Below are 12916 nucleotides of genomic sequence, written 5' to 3' on the forward strand. Positions count from 1 at the left end.
GCAGGTGAATACATTTTAATTGCAAATAAATAAATGAATAAATGGCAAAAAAATCCTTATTTTCTGATTATTTTAGCTTAATTTATTCCACAGAAGTTCGACTTTATTATGGAAGTCGACAGCTATAAAAAAAAAAGGTTAAAGCGCCCACAACAAACTGACCCAGCATGTCGAGCACAAACTCCACCCACCTATAAACCTAGACAGGAGGAAGTTGCTCTCCTGGTCGCCGATGTCCTCGATGGTCCTGTGTATCCAGAGACACGTGTTACCAAGCTCGGAGACAGTAAGAAGACCACTGTGTACCTCCGTCTCCGTGACTGGGTGAAATGATTGAAATCTAGTATACTAATGTATCATCATTATACAGTACACTTATATTAGGATACACTTAGGTTAGGTATTTAACATGACAACGTTATGCAATGACAACCCGGGAGCATTTTGACTTCATGGTATTCTTGGTTCACCTTCCACTGCAGTACAAGAGATCACGACTCGAGACTAGACAGATGGATGATTGTAACGATCCTTCTGTTGTGTCCTAACTTGGCTGCTGAATGTTGGACATGCACAAAAACATCGGTAAATCAAGCATATTATGTGTCATGGTGCACTATATTCACTCCAATTTGCAACCATTGAATACCCAAAGTCCATTTCATTAGCTACATTGAAACAGGGTATGAACTAAGGTAACAGGGGCGCTAACGATCCACTTCTCTAATGGATATTGAAAAAAACTGATAGAAAGAAACAATCCAGCTTTGTAAAAGATTAAAAGTGAGTCAACTCTTCTATACAAATATCAAATAAAATTCAACATGGAATCTTTTACGTACATGATTGCTCTTTAAAACTGTATCTCATTTTTTTGTCAATTAAAAACTTGAATGTTTATATTGAAACGAAGGAGCTTAACATACATAAACAGTCAAAAAGAAATTGAATAACTTTCCTCATGAGCGATTTATAAAAATATCTGAGATAGAGATTTAGAGTTCATAGTCTTGACATTGGCTGTGCGGACTTCAGATGCATTGCTTGGAAGATAAGAAATGTTTTTATCAGTATATCACTGTAATTTTGAACATTTCAATAACTTTCCTTTTCCATTAATGTATGTTTTCAAAAACAAGGAACAAGGTGATACAGAAGGCTATCCCGTCAAGGTGATACAGAAGGCTGTCCCGTCAAGGTGATACAGAAGGCTGTCCCGTCAAGGTGATACAGAAGGCTGTCCCGTCAAGGTGATAGGCTGTCCCGTCAAGCTGATACAGAAGGCTATCCCGTCAAGCTGATACAGAAGGCTATCCCGTCAAGCTGATACAGAAGGCTACCCCGTCAAGGTGATACAGAAGGCTACCCCGTCAAGGTGATACAGAAGGCTATCCCGTCAAGCTGATACAGAAGGCTATCCCGTCAAGGTGATACAGAAGGCTATCCCGTCAAGCTGATACAGAAGGCTATCCCGTCAAGCTGATACAGAAGACTATCCCGTCAAGCTGATACAGAAGGCTATCCCGTCAAGGTGATACAGAAGGCTGTCCCGTCAAGGTGATACAGAAGGCTATCCCGTCAATGTGATACAGAAGGCTATCCCGTCAAGGTGATACAGAAGGCTATCCCGTCAAGGTTATACAGAAGGCTATCCCGTCAAGGTGATACAGAAGGCTATCCCGTCAAGGTTATACATAAGGCTATCCCGTCAAGGTGATACAGAAGGCTATCCCGTCAAGGTGATACAGAAGGCTATCCCGTCCCCTTTATACCGATACCATTCCCATGTATTTATCTACTCAATAAAATGTCCATGAATTTCGCGTACCTAAACTGGGGGGGGGGGGGGGTCCTGGTCAATCCCAAGTTAATTAAACTTCATGTAAAATGTAAAGCAGCTCTTTTCGCAGTTCTCTACTTGATAGTTTAAACTTACTGGAGCGGATATATTTGCGAGCAGTTTCCGCGTCAAACACCTCCTGGGCTACATTCTCCAATGTCTCCTGTATTACCTCGCTCTCCTCCCACCATACTTTCTTCGCGGCGTCCTTTTTGTCCTACAGTAATAAAATAAACCAATTTTGAAAATGCAGGTTGACCTGACTGACATTGAACGCAACACCCTCAAGCCCAACAAAGAGTATTGAATCTAGTCTGTTTAACATTATTATGCAATTATATACTATATACTAGAATTCATATCTCTGACATTCTAACTGGGCTTTTATTCTTTTCCACCTTAATCACTTATACTTATCCATATATAAGATTCGAAAAAAAACTATGCGATATTGAGTACCTTAACAGTACTGAGGAAGTCTGGCAAGTGAATGCTGATAGGGAACGCCACATATACCGGAGGGTCCGCATTCAGGTCCTTCGCATACCATCTATTTCAACACGTACATAATTAAATATATTCATGTCATCACAAACATCATGCATTGCGAGATAACTATATCATAGACAAATATAGTGTTTTCAGTCACAGCATGTTCTATTATTATTGCCGATAGTGTCGCTCGTCATACGTTGAAGTCAATGGAAACAGAATGGACATCTTCTTGAAATGATAAGAAAAGTTAAATATAAAGTGAAAATACAAACATGGCCCTTACTTCTTAAACAGTTTCTTCGTTTCATCAGAATCAACGTTCTGCATGATGGTCTCAAATTCTGCGGCTTCGATTGTCCTCGGGAAATCTTTGTAACCGTATTTATGAGACATTAAGGACTGAAATATATTACTGAGAAGATTACCTTCTATTGGAATGTATATAATGTGAATGGGACCACCAACACTAAATATTGAGTGGAGGAAATTGATACATGTACAAAAGATTTATTTTAAGAATCATGAAAATGTACTAGTAATAGAAAATAGAAATTGAAAACAGACATGGGCCCGATTTCACAAAGAAGCTGCAAGTCGTATATTAACACTCCTACTGCGCTTACTAAGATGAATCATTTCACTTGCATTCATATTCCAATTAACGAAAATTCTTCGGAAACTGTCTAACAGTACACAAACGACCCTTGTGATTGGTCAAGAGACATTTAATGGTTGTTAAGATGTAGGATACATCTATGAATAAAGTGACGTCAATGACGAACAACCGAATCCATACTACTTTAAATTGTCTTGTAAGTCTTTCTCACAAACCGTGCGACGACAAAATGTTTCCACAGGGATGATCCGCAATACATAAACATTCAACGGACTAAGCATGAATTTTAATGGAATGTTATTATGATCGCCTATTTTTTCAGGTGGGAAAATATTTCTTGTCTCAAGATTGTTCGTGCAGACTTGCCCCTGGTCTTGGTGAAACAAATATGAGACCAATGATGGGTGCCAAGCCCTATTAAAAACTTTTGAAAATACACAGAAGACGTCTCTAAATTCTAATCCTTCGTCAAGAGCTTGACACAATGAATGAAAGACGAATGCTATTTGGTTGAGAGTCGAGCCGTATTTGAAGCTTCGTTAGAGCTTTGTTCTGCAAAAGGAAGTTTAAGACGTGTTTGCGGGTTACTATTTCGAGAACTGTGCTGACGACACCTTAAAGAGAGACAGGTTTGTGGTTTTCCATAACCCTTAAGATCATTTTTCTTGAAGATGGCACAGACATGCGCAAGTTCCCGCTGGTGTTGGGGCATGTACTACATTACCACTTCAATAATTATATAGTCGGAACGGCTAGACGGTAAAAGTTAAAACCGTACAAAGTGAACAGGTATGTAATCATTACGTCTTCGTAAGAATTAGTACTTACCACGAATGAAGGTCCAGTAGAAACGTTCTGACTGTTACGAATCTCCCTGATACAGATATCGGTGCCCATGTGGTCGTCTGTGGCCTGGTCCCGGATGCCCCATCGCATGTCTACCACCTGGAAGTCGTACCCTAGTCCCTGGCAGAACTTCTTAACTACAGGGTATCCCGTCTCCATGAGCGTGTTACGCTCGTGCTGGGTGTCTGAACAGGTTCGATATGTATGTTTCGTGTGTATAAGGATGATAGAAAACAGGTTCTTTTGCATTTTACAAGTGTTAAAACAAAACTCATTATAATTTAATGTGAAGAATACAGAAATTCCATCCAAAATGTTGTCGTGTTATTCTATATATATGTATAAACTTATTTTTGTCCAACTGTTGCGTTCAATTAAATATTTAACCTGTAAATGTGCTGGAGGTGAATATGCGGACCACCCTGGCAGTGGAAAGACATTCAATGTCCATGTTTCCAAGATATAATTCTTCATCCGGTGTCCGCGGCCCTGTATATTTGTCTTTTCCGAATAGCTGAAAATAATAGGAACACAACTTTTTCATAAAATGAATATAAGTAATGGTAAAGGACACGTGCCAAGTTTAACATGAGACTCTTTGTAAAATATCTGCATTTTCATTGAACAGACCTTGGAATCGCGTTCTATGTTGAGTTTATAACTACTCTGATAGAGAGACCCTCGGATGGAATGGTGCCAATAACATTGACCAATCCGAGGTTTCTAACGCAAACATCAATCTGGTCATTTCTCAGGTCTGATTTCTCAAGATGGAGCGCGATTCCCAGAAATGATTTGGCAAACTTATTCTACTTTTTGTCCGGTCAGCTGAAAGCGGTTACGCGCCACCAATTTGCGTTGGTTTTCCATGCGGGCCATCGTCTTCTGCCTTTTCAACTGGTATCGAGTCTTCATTTGGTCCAAACCGAGGATGTCTGTAACATTTAGTAACAGTCAGTAACCGCTGCTTCTGTTGCGAATTTGTCTACTACGCAAACGAGAAGACAAATGACATGTGACGGTCAGATCAGTGGCGTGTACGCTCATGTACTGTTCTCATACGTGAGAGTACGAGATAACATTTTACACTAGGTGCAATTGTACTTGCTTTGATAATTTATACATAATTATATCGGTATATTAAACGTGACTTTGCATTTGTATTGTTTCGCATATATTCATTAACCCTGTTTAAGGCAATACAAATTCAGCCAAATTTTGCGAAGGGTGAAAGACCCCAAAACTCCCTCTTGGCGTTAACTTTTTTTTTTTTTTTTTTTTGGGGGGGGGGTCCAGTGACAAAAGGTGGCACATGCACCCAATGTGCGCTCCTAAAGTGCACCCCTCCCCTCGTACGCCAAAACCTGGAACCGCCCCTGGAAACAATCTGAACGTGCCACCTACTGTCAACATCATCGTCATCTTCCATGCCTTGTTCCATCCGTCTCACCAGGTGCTTGGTTTCATTCCGGTTCGCACGGGCGCTGTAACCATAGGAACATTCATAAAATAAAACGTATGACGTCATAGGAGATTAGTATGACATACCAGGTATGGTCCAGTTTTATTTCTCCATAATTTACTTCGTCGTTTCATTTTGTATTTGTAAATGCTGTAATTGCCAGCGATCGACCATTTTTCTCTGAGAAAAGCGCGAAACTCATGGTTATATTAATCTAGGTTTAATACTGGCCTTACTAAACATCAAAGAATTGTCATTGTTTTATTCGAATATCTTTACCAACTTTCGTTTGTGTTCTACCTAACTGTCACCGCCGACCACGACATTAAAGCTATAGCACAACCAATAAAACGTTTATGTAATCATATGTATCGGGTATGTAATCATATGTATCGGGTATGTAATCATATGTAATCATATGTATCGGGTATGTAATCATATGTATCGGGTATGTAATCATATGTATCGGGTATGTAATCATATGTATCGGGTATGTAATCATATGTAATCATATGTATCGGGTATGTAATCATATGTATCGGGTATGTAATATTATAGTATATGTATCCCGAGAGTCTAGACTATATTAGAAAGTTGCGGAATACAACAAGTTGGTCTCCTCGAGGGCATACATAATACATAAAAAGTCGATACTAAACTTAATTCTTACTTATGCCGACGGAGGTCACGGATGCTAATTAAAGTAATTATACTATGAATGAGAACACGTTAAAACACGTTAAACGTAAAACAAGTGTTTCGAAACGAATGTAATTATTTATGAGATGAAAGTTACAACAAATATAAATAGCGTCGAACGACTGAGAAGAAAATGATGTGCATGGGGAAGTTGCCACTATAATTACAAGTGTAGTTGATAAAAAGAAATTATGGTCATGTCCGTGTGTTGCCTGAACTATAATTCCTCTAAGCCTTATTTACGTAATAGTTAGATGACATGGCATGGAGTAAACACTTCAGGTCATCTAACTGACTTAGAATACAACCTCATTGGCTTTTACATTGACAATGCGAAATCCGACGCAGTATCGGATGAGCGGCAGTAAGCGGACTTTTAAACACCCGCGAAAAGGATATTCTTAGTGATTACCTACTTGCAATTAGAATACATCCTACTGTATCTTTAAACGGTCCGCTGTAGGCGGCGGATGTGCGTTCATACATGTAGTATAACATTCCGCTATAGACGGTTGAACGTTCATAGCACGTATGTTTACTTGGTTGGTAATATGCAAATAAGCAAAACCCGGGCTCCGTGTAGATTGAGAATTTACTGTACATGAAGACCTTGTTGGCCTCGCACGTTACACTACATTTACAATTTGAAATTTCGCGGGTGTCCAAAAGGACCACCCACTCATCCGATACACAATCCATGCGTATGATTTTGCGTTGACAAAGTATCAGCCAATGAGGTTGTATTCTACGTCAGTTAGATGACTTGAGTGAAAATCCTAATGATTAAGAAGGGCTAGCTCCGCCCATTCTTAACCATTAAGATTTTAATTCATGTCCTCTAAATATTACTTAATTGGCTTAAAATGTAGGTTGTATTCTACAGTAACGTTACTTTTTTCATAATTGAAAGCGATTGTGTTTTTGTATCGCCCCCATGGGATGGTTGTTTTCGAAATCAGATAAAAGTACATTTGAAACTGCCCCAGATCATCAGTTCTTAGCGTTGTTAACATTAGTAATTAATATCAGTTGGTCACATTTTGGTCATTGTGATTTTCAATAGTCATATCACTCTGTTGTATATACTTTTTAGTCAACGACCGTAGACATTTTCAATTTAATATTTTTTGTCCGATATAACCTACATGGATGCATGGTAGCTTTTTTTGCAAGTTAAAAATATTTGAGTGCGGAAAATGGTACATTACAAATATGGCCACTTTCATAAATGGCGTCGTTGGCATTGGCATTGTGATACATGTTATTCTTCAACCATAATCGGTGCAATATGCGTCACCAAAAATGTTTCAACTTGTGTAATAAGACATTTGGGCCACCCAATCGGTGATGAAAGGTAGCCCTTATATAATTGTGTTATCATTTGAAAGATTGGATCATGCTCGATACGTTGACAAACAAATCGCCTAGTTCATGTTCAAAAGCAGTAAAACGTCGCCTTTACGGTTGTATTTTTTTGCCATCCGATTGCATATATTATAAATATTCTTAATCAGCGAGCCAAACTCTTTAAAATGATAAGAATTTTATATACGGTCATCAGGCATGCAAAAGTATGGCATATAGAATTTTGAAATTTCTATTTTAATGAAAGAAATGGAATATCTTAGAACACGGCCGTACCTTTTCGCTCTGGACTGTCGCCGTTTAACTTGAGACGAGAACTCGCTCTCCCCTTCCTGTCCCTTACTTTCGATTTGTCCGCCCACGCCTCCATTTACCGCAACCGACGCCTCCCTCGTTCCGTTTCCGGTTGACACATGGCCGCTAGGTGCAGGTTGGTCGTCCTTCTGTCTGCTAATAACACCTTGCTTAACCGGAAGTCCCTTCGGTGGAACGGAACTTCCGGGAAGGCGCTCGTGCTGTTGCTGTTGTTGTTGTTGTGGTTGCTGCTGCTTCTGTGACGGAGTTTTGTTTTCATTTTTGGATGCTTGAGATGACCCGGAACCCATATTTGCACCGGAGTTCTTCTTGATTTGTTATTTGTTTATGCGGTCAAGCTCTTCATTGCCGTTGCCTTCCCTCCCGACCTAAATCATGGTTATGTGTTAATATCAATATCCTGGCATTTAGTTAAGATTACTTCAATTATAAATGAGCGTTCAATTTGAAGATTTCCTATTCAATTATTGTCAGTCGATGAATGGCATGTAAAGTCTATATGGAAAATAGCCACCATTTTGAAGAGAAAAATCACCACAAACTAAAGCATTCATTGCGAAATACTTGGAACATACGATAATTTAGTTTTTTCACGTATAAGAATATTTTTTTCAATTTTGAAAAATCTTGCAAAACGGATTCACTTACCGACAGTCACAACCATGTACGTTATATCCATACATGAGAACAGTCAGAAATGAAAATTCTGTTTATATAATGCTGTTTATATGAAACTTAAGTACACCAAAACACTAATGTACACAACCAAACCCCGTTACCCGTATCGAGTTCAATATACCGGTATCGATCTACACCTATTAATAGGATAATACACCTTCAGAGAGCGCCGTATAGACATGTAAAGGTACTGGCGAAGGTATTTGATTTGGTCATTGTATGGAATAGAAGAACCATTCATTTTAATACGAATAACTTAATGAACGAGCATGCATTTTATGTAATACATGTGGTAAAAATAATTCTGCGTTAAATGTTAAAATCTATAGCGTTCAATAGTAGAATGCTGTCATGTCAGTCACTTTTAGACCTCCGTGTCCACAACGCTCAATTTTCCTGCCTTAGTATAATGAATTATAAATTCCAAATTCCAATTCTTGCATAGCCAATGCAATAATTAATTTGACCGATGGGAAATAAATAATTAACAAATAAAGTGTAAAGAGTAAAAGTTTTTTTATAGTTATATAAGTGATATATTTCAATCGTTTTAAAATACATGGTCACCATTGTAATATCCAAATTGTGAAGCATCATGGGTAAATCATATTAATGGGCTATTATATAAATGCATATCATATAACATTACTCTTATTCTTATTCTAAAGCATTGTTTATGCGGTCAAGCTCTTCATTGTCGTTGCCTTCCCTCCCGACCTAAATCATGGTTATGTGTTAATATCAATATCCTGGCATTTAGTTAAGATTACTTCAATTATAAATGAGCGTTCAATTTGAAGATTTCCTATTCAATTATTGTCAGTCGATGAATGGCATGTAAAGTCTATATGGAAAATAGCCACCATTTTGAAGAGAAAAATCACCACAAACTAAAGCATTCATTGCGAAATACTTGGAACATACGATAATTTAGTTTTTTCACGTATAAGAATATTTTTTTCAATTTTGAAAAATCTTGCAAAACGGATTCACTTACCGACAGTCACAACCATGTACGTTATATCCATACATGAGAACAGTCAGAAATGAAAATTCTGTTTATATAATGCTGTTTATATGAAACTTAAGTACACCAAAACACTAATGTACACAACCAAACCCCGTTACCCGTATCGAGTTCAATATACCGGTATCGATCTACACCTATTAATAGGATAATACACCTTCAGAGAGCGCCGTATAGACATGTAAAGGTACTGGCGAAGGTATTTGATTTGGTCATTGTATGGAATAGAAGAACCATTCATTTTAATACGAATAACTTAATGAACGAGCATGCATTTTATGTAATACATGTGGTAAAAATAATTCTGCGTTAAATGTTAAAATCTATAGCGTTCAATAGTAGAATGCTGTCATGTCAGTCACTTTTAGACCTCCGTGTCCACAACGCTCAATTTTCCTGCCTTAGTATAATGAATTATAAATTCCAAATTCCAATTCTTGCATAGCCAATGCAATAATTAATTTGACCGATGGGAAATAAATAATTAACAAATAAAGTGTAAAGAGTAAAAGTTTTTTTATAGTTATATAAGTGATATATTTCAATCGTTTTAAAATACATGGTCACCATTGTAATATCCAAATTGTGAAGCATCATGGGTAAATCATATTAATGGGCTATTATATAAATGCATATCATATAACATTACTCTTATTCTTATTCTAAAGCATTGTAATAATACTTTGAAAAAGTAAAAAAAGAAAAGAAAAAAAGACAAGATCATTCGGTCTAATCTATAACAAAACCTCCAAAACTGCACAGCAAGACATTTATATCTGAGATCTGATAGAGAGCAGACAGCAATAAAGATTAAGATCAATACACAGAAGTTGTCTTCTATACGCGAATGGGGGGGGGTCACTTATAGTAGGCTTAAACTGGGCCTTTAAACGCTCTTTTGGGGCACGCAGGTTTTCCAATTTGTTTGTTCCTTGGGTATTTTCTGGCCCAGCAGCTTGTAGTCCTAGTTCAACAATGTTATCAACTAAGTCGTTGCTTCCAGCATTTATTTTAATTGCCACATACTCATGAACCTCTGTACTGAATTAATTTTCATTATTTCGCTCTCTGCGACTCACTGCACATGTATTGTCTTTGCTTGAGATTTTACTGCCAACAATTAGTTCTTTCTTACTTTCACTTGTAATTATAGTTTGTGCTTCTGTTCATGTAGTATTTCGATGGATATACTTTTCTGGACTTATATTGTCCTTCAGGGTATTCTGTTTAAGACGTTAAACATCTCTTTTTGCACCCTGAGACCCTAACTACTTTGGGAGTGTCATAAAACAAGGGCGTTTGTTTTCATCGGCTAGCATTTTCTGTTCTTGTATTGACGGATTTCTTTGTCACTGCGGTCTTCCGAGATTTTCTGTATAACGTTGAGGCTCGTTCGGGCCATGGTGAAGTGAAAAAGTCGTTGACTTCAAATCATGATACACATCACAAACCAAACTGAAAGAATCGTAATCATTAGCGATTCTCAGAAATAAAAATGTATCCTCTCAAGACTAAATAATTGTGCAGAAGTTTGTTTGCATCTCACCAAAATGTGGGTAATTTGCTTGCAATAAACATAATGGGGGGGGGGGGGGGTTGTCTCCTTAGCCACAATCTGTTCAATAACTTTTTTATCTTTGAAGTTATGATACCAAACTAAGATTTTGATTGTAGAATATGTTTTTCGCCACAAACTGGACGCATACATTATGCAAAATTTAAAGAAAAAGTCCACTTACCAAAAGTTGGTACCTGAATCGGTACTTTTCATTCTAAATCCGCCATTTTGTTTGCCATGAAACATTTTTCTCACTTAATGTTTGCATAAAACAAAATTACGTCCTCCTCCTTGTACGTTATTCACAAAGTAAGTGCTGAACAATGCTTAAACACTATGAACCTGTTGTCAGCCTCCTATATTATATCGCCAGTGGCGTTGAGTTGAGCATGCTCTGCTTCTGTTGGAACTGTCATACGTGTATTTTCTTGGTATGTTCTCAATCCTGTAGAATACATGTAGAATCGTGTAGGGTTCTGTTGTAAGGACACATCGATCCTTTTTAACCCTTCTTTCTGTAGTAAAGGTACGACAGATATGTCTCTTGTGGTTATAATAGGGTTTAAAGCATGGCTCATAAAAAAATAACGGAGTGATAAACTGAACGGTTTGGTCATTTAACACTCTCTCTTAACCGCACATATTTCAATCTAAGAATCATATTTTTTCTGTGCATGCCGATCGAACAAGATCTTTAAGTCCCCCTCCCCCTTGAGCTGCTAGTGTAGCACCCGTCTTTCATTGTAGGGAAGATCGTTGACACATGGAACTATTTTGGTTGCACGCATATGTAGTCTTACAATGGAGTTTATATCTGTATAAGTAGAGATACCAAACGACATTAGCAAAGCCCACATGTGCGCTAACAAGTACTGCAATCTCCATATAACGTATGTTATAAACCCTTTAGTGAGTAGATACATCAGGGGCGGGTTCAGGATTTGACGTTAGCCCGGACGTATCGTAGGGGCGTAACCTATCGACATGCGCTCCTCCATCATAAACGAAAATTATTTGTTTAAAGTGTTCGAAAGGAGGGTTGGGGGCACTCCCCAAAGAAAAAAATAACAGGTTCTATACCTAAAAGTTGCATTTTGGGCGCATTTTACTACTTTTTGCTCCTTTATTGATAAAAAGTAAACTTGAACGATTTTATGGGGGTGCCCCCTCCCCCTCCCCGCTACTGTTCATAAACCCCAACAATTGAATCAGTTATGGAATGTATTATGATTACAAACTATGTTTAAAAAAACCTTCTATAATAACCAAAACTTGCACATCTATTAGGGATGGCAACGAGTAGTAAAATTGGTACTCGAGGACTCGGATAATCTAAATATTTATAATTATTACTTTTTATTCTGCTTAATTTCGTCCATATCTATTATCAAACTCCGCGCAGTGTTACTTCCCTTGCAGTACAGTAATCACTGCCTTCACAAATATCACGTGATGATAGAAACGGCACGTGATTGCAATTTACAAAATGGACGGAACACCTTTAAAAGAAATTCCAGCAACATGTTTCATTTGTTTAGAAAATAAACGATTTTATTCCATAAAAGGAAAAAAATGCAAAACGTTCGATACATGTCTGAATAGCTAACAACACATCCATGTTGATATTGTAATTTGTAAATCCTACTTTCAATTTGAAAAAAGACCGAACATTTCCGAATGTTTTTTTTAATTGTTATTTTTTTATAAAACATATTATGCCTATCAACTGGCGTAAAGTAATTATTTAAGAAAGGATATAAGAATAAATATATATGATTAAAAAAATGCCATTAAAAGTTTTCATCCAATTTTGGATGAAAATCTTGTGGTGGCAGTGATTACTGTACTGCAAGGGAAGTAACACTGCGCGGAGTTTGATCTATTATAATTATTTCGGTTGTGCGTAACCTATTCAATTCCGTACCAAAGCAAATCCAAATCTAATTGGTTTAAGTTTCCCATGATATCCAATGACAAGAGCTGATAGAATGGTCTACGCATAAACATTATCTTAA

At 37.5% G+C, this 12916-nt stretch overlaps 1 protein-coding gene across 2 annotated transcripts in view; it reads right to left on the bottom strand.

The window, feature by feature from the left end:
- LOC128231374 (uncharacterized) overlaps window positions 1-8421 on the bottom strand; it is a 36093-nt gene extending 27672 nt beyond the window's left edge. For both annotated transcript variants that reach the window (XM_052944127.1, XM_052944126.1), the window contains exons 1-10: window positions 8287-8421; window positions 7600-8006; window positions 5202-5281; window positions 4611-4732; window positions 4185-4311; window positions 3780-3982; window positions 2619-2734; window positions 2300-2390; window positions 1937-2057; window positions 192-320 (exon numbers count right to left, since the gene is read on the bottom strand). In XM_052944127.1, the coding sequence (XP_052800087.1) occupies window positions 192-320; window positions 1937-2057; window positions 2300-2390; window positions 2619-2734; window positions 3780-3982; window positions 4185-4311; window positions 4611-4732; window positions 5202-5281; window positions 7600-7928 (1318 nt within the window). In that variant the 5' untranslated portion in view covers window positions 7929-8006; window positions 8287-8421. The remainder of the gene's footprint in view (window positions 1-191; window positions 321-1936; window positions 2058-2299; window positions 2391-2618; window positions 2735-3779; window positions 3983-4184; window positions 4312-4610; window positions 4733-5201; window positions 5282-7599; window positions 8007-8286) is intronic.
- Between the last annotated feature and the right edge of the window lie 4495 nt (window positions 8422-12916).

This window comes from Mya arenaria, chromosome 4 (assembly GCF_026914265.1).
Source record: "Mya arenaria isolate MELC-2E11 chromosome 4, ASM2691426v1".
Classification (NCBI taxonomy): Eukaryota; Metazoa; Mollusca; class Bivalvia; order Myida; family Myidae; genus Mya; species Mya arenaria.